General features: G+C 33.7%; 1 protein-coding gene across 1 annotated transcript; it reads right to left on the reverse strand.

Moving 5' to 3' along the window:
* Window positions 1-4,665: 4,665 nt before the first annotated feature.
* LOC111714498 (lysosome membrane protein 2) lies at window positions 4,666-21,045 on the reverse strand. The gene is made up of 23 exons (XM_023489621.1): window positions 20,946-21,045; window positions 20,806-20,842; window positions 20,661-20,748; window positions 20,412-20,506; window positions 20,059-20,120; window positions 19,682-19,775; window positions 17,149-17,188; window positions 16,570-16,614; window positions 15,810-15,849; window positions 14,873-14,942; window positions 13,343-13,375; window positions 12,953-13,012; window positions 12,029-12,151; window positions 11,234-11,290; window positions 11,091-11,170; window positions 10,122-10,179; window positions 9,987-10,058; window positions 9,194-9,242; window positions 8,585-8,643; window positions 7,911-7,997; window positions 6,508-6,563; window positions 5,758-5,820; window positions 4,666-4,862 (listed from the first exon to the last, which is right to left on the reverse strand). Exons 1-23 carry the CDS (start codon window positions 21,040-21,042, stop codon window positions 4,825-4,827), a joined length of 1,503 nt encoding a protein of 500 aa, XP_023345389.1. The 5' UTR covers window positions 21,043-21,045; the 3' UTR covers window positions 4,666-4,824.
* Window positions 21,046-22,688: the final 1,643 nt, after the last annotated feature.

A 22,688-nucleotide genomic window follows, 5' to 3' on the forward strand; every position in this document is an offset into this window, starting at 1 on the left:
GCACTCACCGCTCATATGCTGAAAAAAATAGTATCTCATAATTTTTTAGTTAATCGTCAATAGATAAAATCTCTCTATCATTATCAATGTGAACAATGAACATCATCTATTGTTTAGTGCACAGGGTTACCCAAAAAGGATGAGAGTAAAAAGACGACCGAAAATTCCTTGAATGTGACGATTGCAAGGTTAAGTTAAGTCTTCTGTCTTAAGTAGAGTCTTTCAAGTGGCTTAAATACTGATTTTGCAAAAAAAAGTTAACAGTCACAGGAGATACCTAATATTAGAGAAAGTACAAATTCCGTATATTTGTCTCTAAGACTTTGAAGTATCATCCTTTGTAGGCAACCCTGTATTCAATCAATATAGTTTGGAATTTAAACAATTTAACCATTCATTATTTTCAGCAATGGGAATGGCAAGATTTGCCCGATCTATCTTTATCTATGGTTCCTTTATGATGTTCTCGAATATCCTCGGCATAAAGAGTTCCTTCTTATCTTGCATAATGAGTTACATACAACCTCTGGGTTATATTACACTTACATAAACCAACCAATAGTATACAATGTACTGTTATAGGGAGGAATGGGGGCATCTAGGGGAGAAGCATAGAGAATAGAATATATAGAGAGGAATTTACTAGAAAAAAGTGTAAAACGGCCATTTTGTTGTACTGTTTCCATACTGCAGGTGTACTTCACATATTTATGCTATATAACCTGTTGGGCCCTGGAATATCATTTTATAGAAAATCTAAAATTATTGTTAAAAGAAAGCCAAATTATGAAATAGGCTGGTTTCATAACTGACCAATGATCATTTCACATAGACTCTATGCCTTCCACTTTACAAACGATGATTTTCCGTTATGACTATAAATCAAATGATGTTTTTATTCACCTAATTCATTATATAGTTTATTTAACAAATTTAAAAAATTTCGAAATTGAAATGAATAGTCTAGGGAACATACTGTATTAATGTACTCTACTGCATATAATTTGTAAACATTTACATGATTTGTACACTTTGAACTCCCTTTCAGGCTAAAAGGGACTGAAAAAATTCATACCGAGAGATTCTTTCAATTCCTCTCTATATATTCTATTCTCTATGGGGAGAAGTGTTTAAGAAACAAAAAGAATAACAAATAGTATCTATATCTTCTATATAATGGAACAAGACATTCATATATATGTTTGTTGAACATAAATCTCCTAAAAATCCCCACATAATGTCCTCTTTACCAACCCTAAATTCAAACCAAAAATTTCTCCGACTCCGAGAGGTACTCTACCCTGTCAAAGAAAAATTGAAACAGTAAAACGTTTACTAGTGAAAATCAAATCCATTAATAACTTTGCAATTCATAGTAAATTATTCTTAAACAACCAGGTTTATATTTTCAGAAGTATTCCCAAATGTTTTAAACTATTCCATCAAACCCTCCAACCCTTTATCACTCCTTTATCACCCTGACACGAAAAAATAGCAAGTTATATTGTTAATCATTCAGAAACATTTATACAGTGCCATTTATTTTTACTACACCTGCATTTTATTGCAGGTTTGAAATATATCAGTTAACGAGATTATTTGCAACTTGTGTCAACCCAACACACCTATTGATCAAAGAACCAATCGATCAACCGAACAACCAACCAATTGACCAATCAGCCAACCTAACATATTAGTGTCGACGCCCACCTATGTTTCAACAATAGGTGGGCGTCGTATAGCCGGCCAAACGGCTGGACCAAATGGGCTGAAATTTTTTGTGGACACTCATGGCCCCATGGGTAGTCAAAGGGTGTCTTAGGTTAAAAAAATCGAACATTTTTTTCAACTTTTTATCCATGGGCAACCCCAGGCAATTCAGCTAGTATCACACATATGCGTATGAATTAAAAAATTCTTTTAGTATTACAGCTAAAAACTTTACTCTTACATTATCAAATAAATCATAAAGTATAGAAAAATTGTATCTTAACTCTAAATAGAAGAGAAAAATTTTTCTCAAAAATTATCAGTTTTACTTCTCAATCAGCGATGTGTACTACTATAGAACCTAACTTAATTTCAGAAATACACAACATAAAATCTGTTTTGAACACTCTTTTTCATAATTCAGTTTCATTTATCTGATAACATTTAACATGCAAATTCCAGTTTTTGTACGGCCTTTTTGGATTAAAAAACGTAACAAATAAAAATGACATGCCTCTATCATCCTTAATTTAATTCAAAAACAAGCGGTTCACAAGGGGCACCCCCCTTCACAAGGCCCCCCCCTAGAATTTTTATATCTTACTTTATCCATTTTTAAATCAACAAAGGAAGAAAGTTGGTTTTTAAAGTTCCTTAAACTCCTAGTATCTATAGCTGGCAACCATAGCTTCATGCTGGTTTGTCAAGTTCCCTAAACTCCTAGTATCTATAGCTGGCAACCATAGCTTCATGCTGGTTTGTCAAGTTCCCTAAACTCCTAGAATCTATAGCTGGCAACCATTTCTTCATGCTGGTTTGTCAAGTTCCCTAAACTCCTAGAATCTATAGCTGGCAACCATAGCTTCATGCTGGTTTGTCAAGTTCCCTAAACTCCTAGAATCTATAGCTGGCAACCATTTCTTCATGCTGGTTTGTCAAGTTCCCTAAACTCCTAGTATCTATAGCTGGCAATCATAGCTTCATGCTGGTTTGTCAAGTTCCCTAAACTCCCAGAATCTATAGCTGGCAATCATAGCTTTGACTCTCTTTTCTTGATCTCATCCAATAAAAGATTTTTAATGACAAATAAGAGACAACACATCCTTTTATTACGAGAGTTATTAACTGCCGTCACTCTCCTTCTATATATATATACACTATACAGGGTTTCACAATAGACATGGAAACTAAGAGACGACTTAAACATCTTCTTAGTTTTCTGATGATTGAAATGATTGTAATATTTAACCGTGATATGAGATTTTCAATTTTAATTACATAATACCGCGACAACCAGAGATAGGAAAGTCGTCACTTGATTTTAATGTTTATTGGACCACTCTGTACAATAAATACATTCGTCAGGATACATCCATCCTGTCCTAAATAAACCTGCATAGCTATGGAATTTTTGGGAACCACGGGATTGTGAAAGTTTTGCGAGAAATATGAAAAAATGTTACTTTTTCTGAAAGAATGAGAGAAAGAAGATAACGTAATCTTTGTGATTAAGTAATCAACTAAATTCCTTAATACTTTTATCGTTTAAAAGTTTAAAAGTTAAAGAGTTCGTTGAATCATTTGTGTGATGGAGGCCTTAAGACCAAATATTGAACATATTATCTAAAATATATATCTACTAGGATTCCGAGGCGCTTCGCGGCCATCTCCGATTTTAATTAACTTTTAATTGTTGATCTTAAAATCGATTCTTTCCTGGATTTTGAAGAAATCTAAATTTGTTCAGGGCAAATTTTATATTCTGGCCTTTCTGACCATCCATAAACCTTCCCTGGGTTCATATGAGATACCACATGACAAATCTTGGCCCAATCGGTTCAGCCGTTTTGACGTTTATTGGATACAAACAGACAAACAAACAAACAGACAAGCCAAATTTATTTATAGATTTGATACTAACGGATGGAAAGAGAATTTTACAGATACTATTAGAACTGAAACATTGAAACACAAAAAAGCGATTTTACCTGTATAGAGAACAAATAATTCCAACCCTAATCTTATAATCCCTATATCCTTGTAACCTGATGGTGCATTTCCAACATTGGCTCACTTTATAGTTAGAAATTTCAAATGTCTTCAACATCAGAATGTAAAGATATAAGGTGTACAAATTTTCGTTCACTTCCTTTGTTAAAACAACCTTAGCATGTTTCGCCTTCTCTCTAAGTCAACAAATTAAGCATAGATTTGAACGTTTCAAGTTTAAGTTGAAGTTCTGAAGAGAAATGAAACTTATTGTAAATATCAATCTGGAGAAAATAAGATTTTATTATTATTTTCTTGCAGAAGAGAAATATTTTGTTAAGTTAACATGAATAAAATATTATCCATGTCGTGAATACACAAATATAAAAATAAATATTATTAAATTTATTTTCAAGTTGACTAAAAATAATTTTGCAGCGGACGTCTCCATTTCTGAAATGAGCCCAACCAAAATATAATCAGATATTATAGTGCTTACAGAATTTATACAGAGACACCCTGTACATTGCATATTGTATGTTCCATAAATAAAAGAGTTATAAACATTTATAGTTTGAATGCACCAACATATATTCAATCTATAATTTATTAGGAAAACTATATTCTGAGTTTATATGTATCATGCATTATGTAGTTCTGGCGTAATTGCATCATTCATCATGCATTTCTAGCGTAATTGCATCATGCATTTCTAGCGTAATTGCATCATGCATTTCTAGCGTAATTGCATCATGCATTTCTAGTGTAATTGCATCATATATTCCTGGCGTAAATGCATCATGTATTTCTGGCGTAAATGCATTATGTATTTCTGGCGTAAATGCATCATACATCATGTATTCTTGGCGTAAATGCATTAAGTGAATCAAAATTTATTTTTTATCCGTTTTCTTTTCAAGACGACATACTTGAATTATCTTTACAATCGTCAGTGTAACTAATTAATAACTTTTATTACGATATATTTACAATAAACAAATTCATAAGTTTTATTTTACGTATATGTGTAAATGATGCTTAAGCAGTACACCAACCAAAGCTATTGATTTTCAACCAATCTTCAATATTATCGTCTTCGTTTTCAGAAAGATTTTCATGCATTGATCATTTACTCAGTATTTCGACTCCAAACATTACATCATCTAAAAATATATTTTTACTTTACAAAATTCCCATCAAGGGAAACATGACGACTTTAAAATCGTCTTAATCTTATTAATTAATACTATATTAATGTTTTTACTGTTGTTTTATTTGAGAGCAATTTTTCTCTGCATTTATAAGACAATTTCGCATGGATTTTTCTATCGCTTAATAACCAGCGGAATGCGATTTAAGAGTCCATTTACACATTAACAAGTCGTCTTCTGTCGACAAAAGATAAAAATTAGGAAATTTTGTTTTATGAAATTCATTGAAACGTAAGTTTTTCTCAACAAGGAACTTTATTTAAACAAAAAAATCTTTTTTTTTTACTTTTTCTTTAAATCTTTTTATAATGCTATAAAGTTTAACCTTTTTATAATGCTGTACAGTTTAACCATTTTATAATGCTGTCATACAGTTTAACCTTTTTATAATGCTGTACAGTTTAACCTTTTTATAATGCTGTACAATCTAACCTTTTCATAATGCTGTACAGTTTAACCATTTTATAATGCTGCACAGTTTAACCTTTTTATAATGCTGTACAGTTTAACCTTTTTATAATGCTGTACAATCTAACCTTTTTATAATGCTGTACATTTTAACCTTTTATAATGCTGTACAGTTTAACCTTTTTATAATGCTATACAGTTTAGCCCAGAACTTCGGAGCCATCGAAAGAATTGAAATAATCTCGTTTTCTTAACCTATTGCTAATAGAATGCTGCAGATATTAAATTTTTTAATTAAAATAATTAAATAACAGTTCCCGCAAATTGTATAAATCCCATTGAAAAATCGCAAAGACGACATTCTATAAATTCTTTTGATTTCTCCGAAGTTTTGGGTTAAACTGTATACATTGTACCCTTAAGTAAGCAGCCTTCTAACCTAGATTTGGTTTAAGAACAATGTAGAGGAATATCAAGGTGTACAGCTGAATAGAAACAGAGCCTGTACATAAATAGATTTTATGGACACTAAAGATTTATCGTATTACAGTAGTGATCAGAAAACAGTGGAATTCTAGTTGTTTTTGTTCTTTATATTTATTTGTAACGTTTTTACCTCAGATCTTTCTTAATTGTTCACATTTTTAGATAAATTATTAACAAATTCCTTATAGACATTTGGGAAATAAATAGAAAGAAAAAACAATACTTTTATTCCACTGTTTTCTGGTTATCACTGTAAATGTTACAATAAATACAAAATGGTAAAGACCCAAATTTGTAATTTAAATCATAATCATTATTATTTTATTGAGTCAACGCGGAATTAATAAATTACTTTACAATCTTTCAAATAAACTGCTAAGATTGATTTATCTCTATTTAAATAATCAGGGTTCATTTTTCTATAACTTTCACCTTAAATCAATTTTTGTTTTTGTTCAAAATAATTTCACACTGTGTCCGAATTTAATGAAATTGAGCCTCGTCTTAAATCCGCCAAAAACCGGTTTTAATTGAGCGCCGGCTTAAATCTTGAAACATTGACTACAATTTTAAATGAAACCAACCATATTTGAGCCGCAGCTTAAATTCAAGCCGCCGCTCAAATTCTTTAAATTCTGCCTCTGGTTAATGAATATTTAAATAAAATTTCATAATTTTACAATATCTTTCTGATCTTACTTACCAATACAAACTGTCAAGAATCCATTCGACAGATTGTCAGGCAAACCCAAAGCATCCCTTTAAAGTTAAAGTTTATTGTGATTTAATGGAATTTAAAGTCAATGAAGCAATGAGAGAAAATTCATCCGATCTACCATATCAAATCAAATAATATGTTTGTTTCTGCTGTAATAATAAATCATAACAGTTGTTAACAAAACATTATAGTACATTATATATATGTAAAACTATTGCAGCAGGAGAGCTTTGATAGAGATGTTTTCACAAATAGCTCTCAATTGTCATCCTGAAGATAATTAATTTCTTGAAGAAGGTTAGAGATGGCATATCATATAACTCTGATTACGTTTCTTCTCAATACTTTACAATGGCCGACCAGACATGACGTCTCCGACTGTGTGCGTCCTTGTCGTCTATTAATCATGTTAGAATCTAGTGTGAACCATCTAGCGGACATACTATCGTCATATGACGTTATTAGGACGGACAATGTTCCTAAATTCGTTGGGATAGAACAGCCTCTGTAGACAGTGTTCTTCTTTGTTTGTAAAAAAGCTCTAAAATCGTCTTTTTAAGTGTTAAATAAAAGTTCTACAACGCTGGAAGCACCATTCAATCTAAATTAGAAAAATGCCATTTATCTTGCATTTTGCTTTCTTTAGTCATCATATTTTTTTTTGGTATCCTTGTCTGCTAAGCAGTGAACTGTTGGGATAAAGCGGACTGACTTCATTCCCTCTTTATATTATTTATATTATTGTATATGAATAAAAATCAATAAAGCAATGCACTGAGTTTCTCAAATATTCAACGAGTCGGTTTTTCTTACAATATATTTATATACAAAAGATACAAAAAATACAAACTTTAAATCGAACGATACTTATACAAACTAAATATTATGAATCAAATCAGTTTCATCAAATAGGGGAATTCTTCAAGGGAACCTAACAAATAGGGAGCTGGTCTTCAACTAACTCCCCTCCTTCGATTTTGCTCCATCCTAGGATCGCATTTAACCCTAGCTACCCCGGGGTTGTTCCGCCCCCTCCCCAACGCTTGGGTCTTCAAGATAACGGAAAATTCGGCGTCGCTTGGGTTATTTATAGAATCCAAATGCAAACTCAAATAAATCCGTTAGGATTCAAAATAGGATTCTAAAGTCCAACCGTAGGGTTAACGATGGGGGGGGGGAAGGGGGCATGATTCCCCTTGGTAGCTATGATCTCAGCGATCCAAAAAATCCTTGAATTGCTGATCGTAAAAGATCAACAAAACTCGTCCACTGTTACAATATACATCATTTGATGCATATAAAAAAGTCCAACTAAAATTCACAAAATTTAAGTTTAAAGCCCCCCCCCCTTTGAATATTGTAGTTGAACCCCTTATGTGGAACTTTACCTAAGAATGATCAGAAGGTTTTCTGGAGGTGTATCTATAGAGTCTTCAAACCACATTATAGGAACTAACAACCTATCCTCAGGTATACTAGTAACAGTTATAGATTATGAAGCGGTTGAACTATATATGACTGGTTCAACTATCTCAGGTATAATAGCAACAGTCATATATTAGGAAGTGGTTGAACTATATATGCCTGGTTCAACTATCTCAGGAAAAATAGCAACAGTAATAGGATAGTAGGAAGTTGTTGAACTATGTAAGTCTGGCTCAACTATCTCAGGTTTACTAGTAACAGTCATAGATTAGGAAGTGGTTGAACTAGATATGTCAGGTTGAACTACTTCGCTAGACCAATATCGACAAGATTACTAAGCTCAGTTATTTTACATTTCTTATCCCTTTTGAATTCAGTTAGGGCAGCAGATGGTATAAGTCTATAAGATCTAAGCTGTAAATGTAATAGAGGTAGTGGAATCAGGTATGACTGGCACAACTAATTCTTCTTTGATTGTTATTTGATATTGTATACGCGTAAGTAAAGTCTGCACAAACAAGCTTAATCGAATTTTTTTCCTTATTGAGCTCAATAACTTGTCAATGAATGAAAGCCGACATTTGAAAATATTCCGAAATTATCATGTTTTGTGGGACACATACTATTTTTAATATACCTGGAGAAGAATGGAATTTCATGAGCCTTCATAATATCCAGGTTAATCTGTAACCGAACCTGATGCATAATTCCGTATTTTACTATATTTAAGAGTTTTTTAAATAAGATTACTTTCAAGTGACCCTCCGGTTCCCTTGAAACCTTTATTGTGGAAGATATTGTCGTGTTGGCTAAAAGTATTTAATTATGTTAATTCCTATTTTCTTTCCTGCAGTAGAAAAGCGTAAGTCTCTTTTAAAGTGAAATCACAATTAAAAATAATCAGTTTCAAAATTATAAACATTGATGTCTAATTAATGTTTGAGCTGCAGTAAAAGCTTTAAAGGGTATCGTTGTGTGTCGGATATTTCTATCTAGAAATAAAGGGTTTCTTGAAATTACGTTCACAGACCCTTCAAGGCAGGTTTTTAAAGCAGTAATGTCTAGTTTGTTTATGTTTAGGACTATATTATGATCATAATGTATGGGATATTAGGAACACGTTTTAATTCGGCTTCTTTCAATATTATTTTTTATTGCTTTTGCATTATCCATCATTTTTATTATGCATTACATTTACCATCCATACTGTTTGCAGTTTTTATAAAATTAAATAAATCTTAATTACCTTCGCAGAAAGACCCATTCCCATCTGCGGTTGAATATTCATATAAAACCTAAACAAGGAAAAGTAGTGACTTGATATCCATTAGTTTTGAGGCACTCAAGTTAATAAAGTGCGTATGTAAGTTACAGACTATTTTAGCAGTTATTTCAGAGGTGTACGCATCTTTTGTACTTCAGTGTACTGTCTCTGGGCGGTAATGTAAACACAAGACGGATGTCACAACCTGACATGGGATCCATCTTTCACATAAAAATCAATGAAATATTCTGGTCAAAGGAAACAAGCTGATGCATCTATTCTTGTTTACAAATTCCGCCCAGAAATAACTGGTTTCAATATGTACACAGAGTATACGCAACTGCAATTAACAATCCTTGCATTATAACCTTGGGTTACTTGGGCTAGTTATACCAATACGTATATGTATGTCAGGTGTTTTCCCAATAGATTTTTCCCAAGTGGATACTTCCCAAGGGTATTTTACCAAATGGCAACTTCCCATCTGCACAAATTCCCAAACGGCAACTTCCCAAGTCTGTCCTAACCGCAGTGCGCATCCCCAGCCTATTCTAGCCGCGGTGCACGGCCCCCTAACCCATCCTAACCGCAGCGCTCTGCCCCCGTTGCAGACTGTGGCACCTCAGAGGGCCCCGGCCTAACCTAACTCTTGGAAGTTGCTCCTGGGGAAATGGAACATTTAGGAAGTTGCCATTTATGAAATTGTAACTTGGGAAGTCGCCCTTGGGAAAATGCCTTGGTAAAAATACCTAACACAACTTATATGCCTCCCTACCTATGCTTTTCTTCTACAGGAGTAAGGCCTTCAACCTTATCTGCATGTTGAGGCGCATCTAGGAAGTGGGGCCTGAACAAACATTGGGCAAATAACATACTTTTATTTTCAGTTTTCGTCTTTATTTTTTCTCACCAAGACACAACAAGAGGAGCTCCATATTTACAGGGGGATACATAGAACACGCCATTATCTAGAATATTCAAGTATAATTCATAAAATGGAGCTCTATATTTACAGGAGGATACATAGAACACGCCATTATCTAGAATAGTCAAGTTTTGTTCATAAAGAGTAGCTCTATATGTACAAGGGGATACATAGAACACGCCATTATCTAGAATAGTCAAATTTAGTTCATAAAGAGTAGCTCTATATGTACAGGGGGATATATAGAACAAACCATTATCTAGAATAGTCAAATTTAGTTCATAACGCATAGCTCTATATGTACAGGGGGATATATAGAACAAACCATTATCTAGAATAGTCAAATTTAGTTCATAACGCATAGCTCTATATGTACAGGGGGATATATAGAACAAACCATTATCTAGAATAGTCAAATTTAGTTCATAACGCATAGCTCTATATGTACAGGGGGATATATAGAACAAACCATTATCTAGAATAGTCAAATTTAGTTCATAACGCATAGCTCTATATGTACAGGGGGATATATAGAACAAACCATTATCTAGAATAGTCAAATTTAGTTCATAACGCATAGCTCTATATGTACAGGGGGATATATAGAACAAACCATTATCTAGAATAGTCAAATTTAGTTCATAACGCATAGCTCTATATGTACAGGGGGATATATAGAACAAACCATTATCTAGAATAGTCAAATTTAGTTCATAACGCATAGCTCTATATGTACAGGGGGATATATAGAACAAACCATTATCTAGAATAGTCAAATTTAGTTCATAACGCTTAGCTCTATATGTACAGGGGGATACATAGAACACACCATTATCTAGAATAGTCAAATTTAGTTCATAACGCTTAGCTCTATATTTACAGATATATAAAAAACGTCATTATGTGGATAGGGATGCACTGTACAGTGTACATATGTAAAACTTGTGTATGTACCTGTACAATTAGCTGGTGAAACACAGTAGCATTTATTTTCTGGAGCCAGGTAGTTAAACGCCTGGGGGTCGGGTTGAAACCTATTTAGTAAAATCATAAACAAATTAATCTTTACATAAAGTATTTAAAAATATATTATTTACCTTAATGTTTCAACACCACTAATAGTTTCTGTTTTGTCAAATACTAATGGAAGCTTTCTAAAAAATATATTTATCTATTTGTAGAATAAAATGAAAGGGAATTGTAACAGGATAAGGTTTAATGGATTGGATGTATAAGGGTTGGGTTGGATACTGATTGAATGAACCAAGGTTGGGTAGAATACGGATTGAATGATTCAAGGTTGGGTTGGATATGGATTGAATGAATCAGGGTTTGGTTGAATACGGATTGAATGAATCAGGGTTGGGATGGATACGGATTGAATGAATCAGGGTTGGGTTGGATATGGATTGAATGAATCAGGGTTGGGTTGGATACGGATTGAAGGAATCAGGGTTGGGTTGAATACGGATTGAATGAATCAGGGTTGGGTTTGATACGGATTGGATGTATCAGGGTTGGGTTGGATACGGATTGAATGAATCAGGGTTTGGTTGAATACGGATTGAATGAATCAGGGTTGGGATGGATACGGATTGAATGAATCAGGGTTGGGATGGATACGGATTGAATGAATCAGGGTTGGGTTGTGAGCAAATTGAATGAATCAGGGTTGGGATGGATACGGATTGAATGAATCAGGGTTGGGTTTGATACGGATTGAATGAATCAGGGTTGGGTCAAACAAGGATTGGATCAATCAGGATTGGATTGGATGAATCATGATTTTGTCAAGAGTCAAGAAATCCCTTTGTAGAAACACCGGATAGAAATATTTCCGGCACCTTCATTTTAGTTTAAAACAGAAACAAATTGTCTGGTATACTGTTTACCTACAGATATCTGGGATAAAAATACCAAGTCTAGTGTCTGGTTTAATACTGGGAGGAAACTGGCTTCCTTCTCCACCAGAGATACTGTTACATTCATCAGAACCCCAGCTAGTATATTCAGACCTGGAAAGAAGACTAGATTACTTTCTAATCTCTTAAATTAGATCCTCAGCTACTATATTCAGACCTAGAGAATAGATTAGATTAGTTTCTAATCTCTTCCATTAGAACTCTAGCTACTATATTCAGACCTGGGGAATATATTTGATTAGTTTCTAATCTCTTCCATCAGATCTCCAGTTACTATATTCAGACCTGGAGAATAGATTACATTAGTTTCTAATCTCTTCCAATAGCTCTCCAGTTACTATATTCAGACCTGGAGAATATATTTAATTAGTTTTTAATCTCTTCCATTAGATCTCCAGCTACTATATTCAGACCTGAAGAATATATTAGAAAGGTTTATAATCTCTTCCATTAGATCCCCAGCTACTATATTTAGACCTGGAGAATAGATTAGTTTATAATCTCTTCCATTAGATCACAAGCTACTATATTCAAACCTGGAGAATAGATTAGATTAGTTTCTAATCTTTTCCATTAGATCCCCAGCTACTATATTCAAACCTTGAGAATAGATTATTCTCAGACTTTAAAGAAATCTACTGTCTCTTTCTTGATGAAATTACGAAGCCACAAATCCTTTTTTCTTATCATATTCGGATCATATTCAGATTTTCGATCTCTATAAAGTTTATTTAAAGAGAGTAACCGCCAAGGGATCGCTGTCATTAAAGTCCAGATTTCCAGAATAAATCATATTTATGCTTTCATCTCAACAATAGGTTTTCACATAAACAATATCCGGAACAGGAATAAACAATTCCTTTTTACGACTTTTTTATTTTGAAAATAATTTACCTTTCTTTCCATGAGGTTACTCCCCCTAGATTAGATAATCCTTCAGAACCAAAACCTCCTCTAGCAATTCGTTTAGATTTAGTTTAGGTATTGATTTTAAAATTGATTTAGAAATTGATTTAGAAATTGATTTAGAAATTGTTTTAGAAATTGATTTAGAAAATGATTTAGAAATTGATTTAGAAATTGATTTAGAAATTGATTTAGAAGTTGATCAAATTCTAAGTTTTACTCATCTGAAGTTTATTTATTTAATCAAAGAAGATTTAAAAAATATCAAAAATAAATTGTGCCAACTTTACTCCACAATGTATTAACCTATCTATAAATTGATCCATAAAAAGATCAATTATCCGTTGATCAAGAAAATGATCAATCAAATATATATACCTGACACTGATCCTACCGTCACTCGACATATTCCTAAAATAGTTTTATAATTTTAGTATTATTTATAGATAAAGTATTTAGTATCCTACCTGCCTGCCATAAGTCCATAATATCCAGTATTCAACCTTCCTGCTATAAGGCCAAAGTATCCAGTATCCTACCTTCCTGCCATAAGGCCAAAGTATCCAGTATCTACCTGCCTGCCATAAGTCCGACGAATCCAGTATTCTACATTTCTGCCATAAGACCGAAGTATCTAGTATCCTACCTTCCTGCCATAAGACCGAAGTATCCAGTATCCTACCTTCCTGCCATAAGTCCGACGTATCCAGGTAACTACCTTTCTGCCATAATACCGAAGTATCAATTATCCTACCTGCCTGCCATAAGCCCCAAGTATCAGGTATCCTACCTACCTGCCATACGACCAAAGTATCCAGTATCCTGTGCCTTCCTGCCATCAGTTCAAAGTATCCGTATCCTACCTTCCTGTGATAAGTCCGAAGTATCCAGTATCCTACCTGCCTGCCATAATCCCGAAGTATCCAGTATCCTACCTTCCTGCCAGAAGACCGAAGTATCCAGTATTCTTCCTTCCAGCCATAAGTCCGACGTATCCAGTGTCCTACCTTTCTGCCATAAGACCGAAGTATCCAATATCCTACCTTCCTGCTATAATACCGAAGTATCAATTATCATACCTGCCTGCCATAAGTCCAAAGTATCCAGTATCATACCTGCCTGCCATAAGTCCGAAGTATCCAGTATCCTACCTGCATGCCATTAGACCGAAGTAACCAGTATTCTACCTTCCTACCATAAAATCGAAGTATCCAGTATCCTACCTGCCTGCCATAAGACCGAAGTATCCAGTATCCTACCTTCCTGCTATAAGACCGAAGTATCCAGTATCCTACTTGCCTGCCATAAGACCAAAGTATCCAGTATTCTACCTTCCTGGCATAAGTCCTACGTATCCAGTATCCTACCATTCTGCCATAAGACCGAAGTATCTAGTATCCTACCTGCCTACCGTAAGTTCTAAGTATCCAGTATCCTACCTGCCTGCCAAAAGTCCGAAGTACCCAGTATCCTACCTTCCTGCCATAAGACCGAAGTATCCAGTATCCTACCTGCCTACCATAAGACCGAAGTATCCAGTATCCTACCTCCCTGGCATAAGACCGAAGTATCCAGTATCCTACCTTCCTACCATAAGACCGAAGTATCCAGTATCCTACCTTCATGCCATAAGACCAAAGTATCCAGTATCCTACCTGCCTACCATAAGTTCGACGTATCCAGGTGACTACCTTTCTGCCATAATACCGAAGTATCAATTATCCTACCTGCCTGCCATAAGCCCCAAGTATCAGGTATCCTACCTACCTGCCATACGACCAAAGTATCCAGTATCCTGTGCCTTCCTGCCATCAGTTCAAAGTATCCGTATCCTACCTTCCTGCCATAAGTCCGAAGTATCCAGTATCCTACCTGCCTGCCATAAGCCCGAAGTATCCAGTATCCTACCTTCCTGCCATAAGACCGAAGTATCCAGGTTTTCTTATTTCCTCCTCTGGTAAGACCATAGTAGCGCCAACTAAGAATATTTAAATCTAAGATTTTGATTCTTAAAGTACATATTCCCGCCCATTTATGATTTCAAATATTTTTATCATTATAGGTTGAATCTTTATATTTTTTAAATCAAACAAACTCCAAAGCGCAAATACTTCGCCTTAAACTTTCTGATTGTTGTTGAAGCGTATTTTGTACTAAGAAATCCGTTCTGGAACTAGAAACCTTATGGATTAGGAGAGAGAAACTTTGTTTATCCTTTGCTAAAAAATGTCTAAAATCTCAAAGGCATTCTGTCCTATTCCCGGTAGAACCAGTCACTCACAACCACCAGCTACGGAACGTTGAACTATTTACTGTCAACTATGCTAGAACGGAGAACTACAGAAAATCTGATATTCCCTATATGCAGAGAAAATTAAACTTCCTATAATATAACCTTATCTTATTTTGTGATAAAACCCATGATATATTCAATTATATTCCTATGAGAATGTTAATCATATTATAATATGTAATATGATCTTGATTTATCTCTAATAAATCTTACTTACTTACTTTTAAGAAATGTTCAAATTAAAAAACCACAAAATCAAAAAAAAATAATCCAGTAAAGTAGGTAAAGCTGACAAATCAAGCATGTCTTTGAGATGTAATTTTCTCTTTCAATATTAAAGATTTTAATTCGAATTCAATCTAAATCAAAAAAGGCATATCTAATACAAACTATTAACTAGTTATGCCTGCTATTGTTCCATCTGTTTAATGGGACTGTCGTTGCAATTTCAATTGACTAAACAATTTCCAGACAAAAGCTGCTGTTGTGATTCAGACATTCACATGAATTTTGGTGTACCATCCCTTTAATATGTTTTTAACTATAGTGTACCTAGTAATGGTTCCTCGTAACCCCAAAGAATATCTTTAACCTAGAATATATAATAAAAAATTTAAAAAAGAAACAGATATTAGAATATCGATTTGAATAGAAACAGCTATTAGAATACCAATTAGATTTGTAACAAAAACATATCCAATCATATATTTTACCAAATAGATTATCAAGTACAATAGATGGCAAACTAGAATTTGCACACTTTCAGTACAGCTGTATTCTTACGTCACAAGTGTCAACTTCGTTTTTGTGTCCGACAAAATTATTAATAATAGTGATAATTTTAGAATAAAGTGCTTATCTCACAGTAAGATAAGTGTAATTTTATGTGTTTTTTTTATTTTCTGTTTTTACACTTTTTTATTTAATCTTGGAAAATGGGAGAAAATGTTGTCTTCCTTGTTATATTTGACACGTGTGACGTCGTGTATAATTGGTCTATTTCTTTGTTGCCACCTATTGTACTTGATAATCTATTTGTATACTACCAACTCTAAAAGTTTGTGGACACTTGAAACAAGAAAAAATAAATGAGTCTTTGCTCCAAAACCAAACTAAACACTATATCTTTGCAACATGAATGCTTGTACACATCTTTGACATTTCAAACCATTATTTGACATAATAGAATTCATAGCTCAGTTTTCTAAAATCAACATAGCTTTTTTTGACATACAGAAACTAATCTTACCGGCACTGAAACTAATCTTACCGCCACTGAAACTAATCTTACCGGAACTGAAACTAATCTTACCGGAACTGAAACAAACAGTTTACTCTCGAACATCTCTATTGCAGACTGAAAATAATAATTCATATTTATATTCATCATAATTCATATTTATATTCATCATAATTAATATTCACATTCATCATAATTAATATTTATATTCATCATAATTCATATTTATATTCATCATAATTAATATTCATATTCATCATAGTTCATATTTTTATTCATCATAGTGCATATTTATATTCATCATAGTTCAAATTTATATTCATCATAGTGCATATTCATATTCATCATAGATCATATTTATGTTCATCATAGTGCATATTTATATTCATCATAATTCATATTTATATTCATAATAGTTCATATTTATATTCATCATAATTCATATTTATATTCATCATAATTCATATTAATATTATCAAAATTCATATTAATATTCATCATATTTCATATTTATATTCATCATAGTTCATACTTATATTCATCATAGTGCATATTTATATTCATCATAGATCATATTTATATTCATCATAGTGTATATTTATATTCATTATAATTCATATATATATCAATAACCACAACTCTATTAATTACCTGAAAGGCCCAAACAGTCAATTCATTTTGCCCCTTCATCCTAACAAGTAAAAATAGAACTGAGACAGAAATCATAAATGTTGGAAAGTTTATACATGATGATTGATGGTACCTAGTGTTGAATAGTTAAATATGAAATGAACCACCCAATGGGGGATATCAATATTCTAGTCGTCATCAGGTCACGCACCAATAAAAGAACAAAGTAGTTGAACATTTATATTGAAAGCAAAACAAATAAAAGGATTAAAGAACAAAAGCGATGTAGATATACTGCTTCTACAGTTCATCCAGAGTTCCAGGCTTGGGTTTCCTGAGATGAGATTTTAAAAGCGTAAACCCAAGTAAAACCCGGTCTTTGCGTCTGCTGAGACCTAAGTAAAGCTCAAGTGAAGACCGGGTTTTTGATGGCCTTGAGTTTAGTAAAAACCAAACATCTTGGGATTTTCTCTCTTTAAGGCTCGTGCCTTCAGCAGCTGATGATCATGAATTTCGTAAAATCTTTTATATTTGTACGTTTAAAATCTCGGGAATTATTTGTAGTGTGAAATTTTATTAAATATATAAAATAAACATACTATGAAAATAATGTAACTATATAAAGTTTAATTTTCGAAATTTACATCTCCTTGTCAAAGCTGATCTGACGGCATTTTGTCTGCTACAGAGAGAAAGCTTACTAAACAGTCTCTCATTGGTCGAATCAGAACTAATCCTGACTTGGGTTCTATCTAAGCCTGAGTTTGGGTTTTACTCGGGTTTAAGCTTTTAAAATCTCATCTCTGTACTCAGTGGTAGGTTTCCTGTGCTCTTCTTAAATCATCTTGTTTTCCCACAGCTCTGATCCAACATAGCAGATTTAGACCAACTGCTTCTTAGATTGTCCATTCTACCACTGGGTATCCTGTGCTCAGTGATGGGTTTCCTGTGCTCTCCTACAATAATCTTGTTTTTTTCCACAGGTCCGATCCAACCAAGCAGAAAAAGACTGACTGCTTCTTAGATTGTCCATCCTACCACTGCAGGATGTTGGCGAATTTCTTCATCTTCTCCTTGCGAAAGCTGGTGCGCAACTAACTTGTCTTGTCGTTACTCTATTCTCTGTGTTCTAGATGCAGAAACCCAGGCAAGCAACTTTTCATGGGCTTATCACGCTCTGTACACACAGTGTGAGTAGGCCTTATATTCCATGAAGAAACCCCAGTTTGGTTTTCTTTACTAGGCTGATTCCATGGTAATACTAGCCTTTCCGGAGCATACTTGATGGTAGCTAGCCTTTCCGGAGTATACTTGATGTAACCTAGCTTTCACGGTGTATACTTGATAGTACCTATTCTTTCCGGAGAATACTTAGCTAGCTACTCCGGAGTATACTTGATATAACCTAGCCGTTCGGGAGTAAACTTGATGGTACCTAGCCTTTCCGGAGTATATACTTGATGTTACTTAACTATTCTGGAGTTTATACTTTATGTTACCCAGCTGCTCTAGAGTATAAACCTGATGATACTTATCTAATTCAGAGTATATACTTGATGTTACCTAACTGCTCTGAAGTATATACTTGATGGTACCTAGCCTTTTCAGAGTATAATTGATGTTGACTAGCTGCTCTGGAGTATATACTTTCGATGGTACATAGCCTTTTCAGAGTATATACTTTATGTTACCTAGCTATTCTGGAGTATATATTTTATGTTACCTAGCTGCTCAAGAGTATATGCTTGACGTTACCTAGCTAATTCGGAGTATATACTTGGTGTTATCTAGTGGCTCTGGAGTTTATTCTTGATGTTACCTAGCTGCTCTGGAGTATATGCTTGATGTTACCTAGCTACTCCGGAGTATGCTTGAGGTTACCTAGTGCTCCGGAGGTTATACTTGATGTTATATTTTTATTCCAAACACCTAGCTACTCAGGAGTATACTTGATGTTACCTAGCTGCTCCGGAGTATATACTTGATGTTACCTAGCTACTCCGGAGTATATACTTGATGTTATATAGCTGTTCCAGAGTATATACTTGATGTTACCTAGCTGCTGCGGAGTATATACTTGATGTTACCTAGCTGCTGGGGAGTATACTTGATGTTACCTAGCTGCTCCCGAGTATGCATTATGTTACCTAGCTGCTCCGGAGAATACTTGATGGTACCTAGCCTTTCCGGAGTATATACTTGATGTTACTTAGCTATTCTGGAGTTTATACTTTATGTTACCTAGCTGCTCCAGAGTATATGCTTGACGTTACCTAGCTAATTCGGAGTATATACTTGATGTTATCTAGTGGCTCTGGAGTTTATTCTTGATGTTAACTGTTACCTAGCTTCTCTGGAGTATGCTTGATGTTACCTAGCTACTCCTGAATATATTTAATGTTACCTAGCTTCTCTGGAGTATACTTGATGTTATCTAGATGCTCCGGAGTATACTTCATGTTACCTAGCTGCTCCGGAGTATACTTGATGTTACCTAGCTGTTCCGGAGTATACTTGATGTTACCTAGATGCTCCAGAGTATACTATATGTTACCTAGCTGCTCCGGAGAAGAGAGGTATGTTTGGAAGAATAACTAAAGAATTAGGATCACAACCAAACTTCTCTGGTACAGGATCAAACCTCTTTACTATACATCAGAATTTTTCTTCAAATATTTAAACGTTGTTTTCAAAATTGAAACTCCATCTACACGAGAAAGTGGGACTAACTGAATTTTTAAATTGCATTAAAGAAACCTAGATATATACATTTTTTCATCAATTATTGGAATTTAGTTGCCTCAATTAACAATTTGGATTTAAATTGATTGCAGAAAATTACACTTTACAATATACTTTAATAGTCTAAATATTGTGGAAACAGGAGAGAGAGGGGGTGTTGTTTTTTGAAAAAAACTTTAATGAGTGTGCCTAGATCATAACTAACATCTCCTCCTTCCTCCATTTTTACATTAGTTTTCCACCAGGTTTCCCTAAAATATATTATTCTTTGTGGCAAGTTACATGAGCCCAGGTAAGGTTTATGACTAGTCAAAATAGAAATAAATTTTCCCCAAAGAAAAAAATCGACTTTTATAACTTTCGAAAATCCACCAATTTTAACAGTTAAATCTGCAAAATTTGCTGGAAAACGATGAAAATGTTGCCTTGAAAAGCAATGCTAAAATTTACGGAGATATTTACAGATAAGAAGGAAAATTTTGAAAAAGAACACATCTTCAATAATATCGTCAATTTATAAACTATAAAAAAGTAAATAGAACCTATATACCAAAGGACCTATTTCGTCCAGCTTGAGTTTAACTCGTCCTTGCCCAGCCAACCATTCGTCCTTGTTCGTCACATTGAAAACATACACCTTAATATATAAAATATTGTTAAAGAGATTGTTCAGATATTCTTGAAATCTTTAAGGTAACAATAATTTATAATAAGATTTCAAGTATTCCTGTTTCTTAGATACTTTTATATCACATTTTAAGAAATGGTTCAAAATTTTTCATTTTTTATACCTTCATTACAGGGTGAATTGGTGGCTCCGACCATAAATGATAAAGAGCACCTCCAGTTTTCACGATTAGCTCCGAGTTTATTTGATTTCTACAAAATATAATTTTCTAAATTAAATTGAACTATTTGAAATTTTGATAAACCAACCTGATAATGTTATCAAGATTTGACCAACCGAAAAATCCTGAATAAGTTTGGATTCATTTTTTTAATTCCAATCTTTAATTATATTTTAACAGACTAATTTTTTACGGAAGATGCATTTTTTACAGTCCTTGAATCCGTCCCTAGAGCTATTATACTAAGTATCTGTAGAGGAATGTAGGTCTTGGTACACGTTCTACTCCGGGTCCTAGATTCAGTAGAGGAAAACCAATTCATCATTTTTACACTGGAATTAAATATGGAATTATTTTAGGGAACTACGATAACAACAATACAACATAAGACATACAGTATGTATGCACCTCATTTTCACCTTCTGTATAGAGTAAATAATGAATGCACAGTAAGGTGTCATGTATCTATTTACATGAAGTTGTAATCTCTGTTTGTATGTCCGATTAAAACTTATGAACCTCTCGACCGATTTGCTTCAAATTTTGTTTGAGGAACTCGGGAGAACTACGGGAATGTTCTTAGTTTGGTTTTGATTTATGTGGGTATACTTTTATAGGGAAAAATAGCTGAACTCGTAATTAATGACCAAGCGTGGGTAAACAGCGGGAGTAGCTTTGAGTACCCTGGGCAACACTTGGTTCTCAAGCTAGTACAGTATATTAAGTACACTGCAAAAAGAAGTGTATAAGGTTTAAAGTAAGGAGTAGTGTTTATAGTATACAGTAAGGTGTATACAGTATACAGTAAAACTGTATACAGTATGCAGTAAAACTGGTTACAGTATACAGTAAGGTATATACAGTACACAGTATACAGTACACAGTATACAGTATACAGTAAGGTATATACAGTACACAGTATACAGTACACAGTATGCAGTACACAGTATACAGTACACAGTATACAGTAAGGTATATCAGTATACAGTACACAGTAAAACTGTATACAGTGTACAGTAAGGTGTATACAGTACACAGTATACAGTAAGTTGTATACAGTATACAGTAGGGTGTACACAACAGTATATGTAAGGAGGTGTGTATATAGCTTATACAGTTAGGTGTATGCAGTATAACAAGGTGTATATAAGATGTATAAAGTATAACTGAATAAACTTGACTAAGAAGAAGAAGAATAAGAGGAAGAAACCCTGGTAACGTATCTCTAGTTTCAATATTGGTAATCCTAGACTTCTCTTCTACAGACTAAACCTAGGGATACATTCCAGACTCGGAGTTGCAGAATTATAAAATAAAACAAAGATATCGATTTTTCATCGAGAAAGTATAAATATGTTAGAAAATAAAAGAAAAACATGAATTTTTGAACTATAAGCGAGCGTAACAAGTGCGGGGTTTCGAGGTTTACACTATTTTGCATCTCCAACTTACATTATCTTTCATTGAAAAAAATTGTAGAGTAAAGCAATGGAGTTGCACTGAATCTGTTATAAAGGAAGTTGCTTTAAAATTAAATCTATAAAAATTGACAATTGACAAACAAACAATAGACACTGCAAATATATTTATCAATAGATGAAGATATTGGACTCGAGTTCTGAAAGTCTATTCTTCAAAAATCTGATTTATTTTGCAAAAAATGAACTCAATAGATTTGAAATTATATAACCGAGCTAAATTCAGTACAATGAACCTATAAAGTTTTAACTCTTGTCTCTAGTTTAAGATAGATTAACATGAAATGAACAGATTAATTGATCCGGTCTTACATCAGTTCAACAAAAGTACTCACCTCGCACCAGGAAATAAATCAGTTATGAAATACATGTTGATGTAACCATAACAGATATAGCGCAGTTATATACTTAGTTTTATCATTTTTCAGAGCAGGGCACTTAGAGCAGTGCATTTAGAGCAGGGCATTTAGATCAGGGAATTTAGAGCAGGACA

The sequence above is a fragment of the Eurytemora carolleeae genome, unplaced genomic scaffold (genome assembly GCF_000591075.1).
Source record: "Eurytemora carolleeae unplaced genomic scaffold, Eaff_2.0 scaffold825, whole genome shotgun sequence".
Lineage (NCBI taxonomy): Eukaryota > Metazoa > Arthropoda > Copepoda > Calanoida > Temoridae > Eurytemora > Eurytemora carolleeae.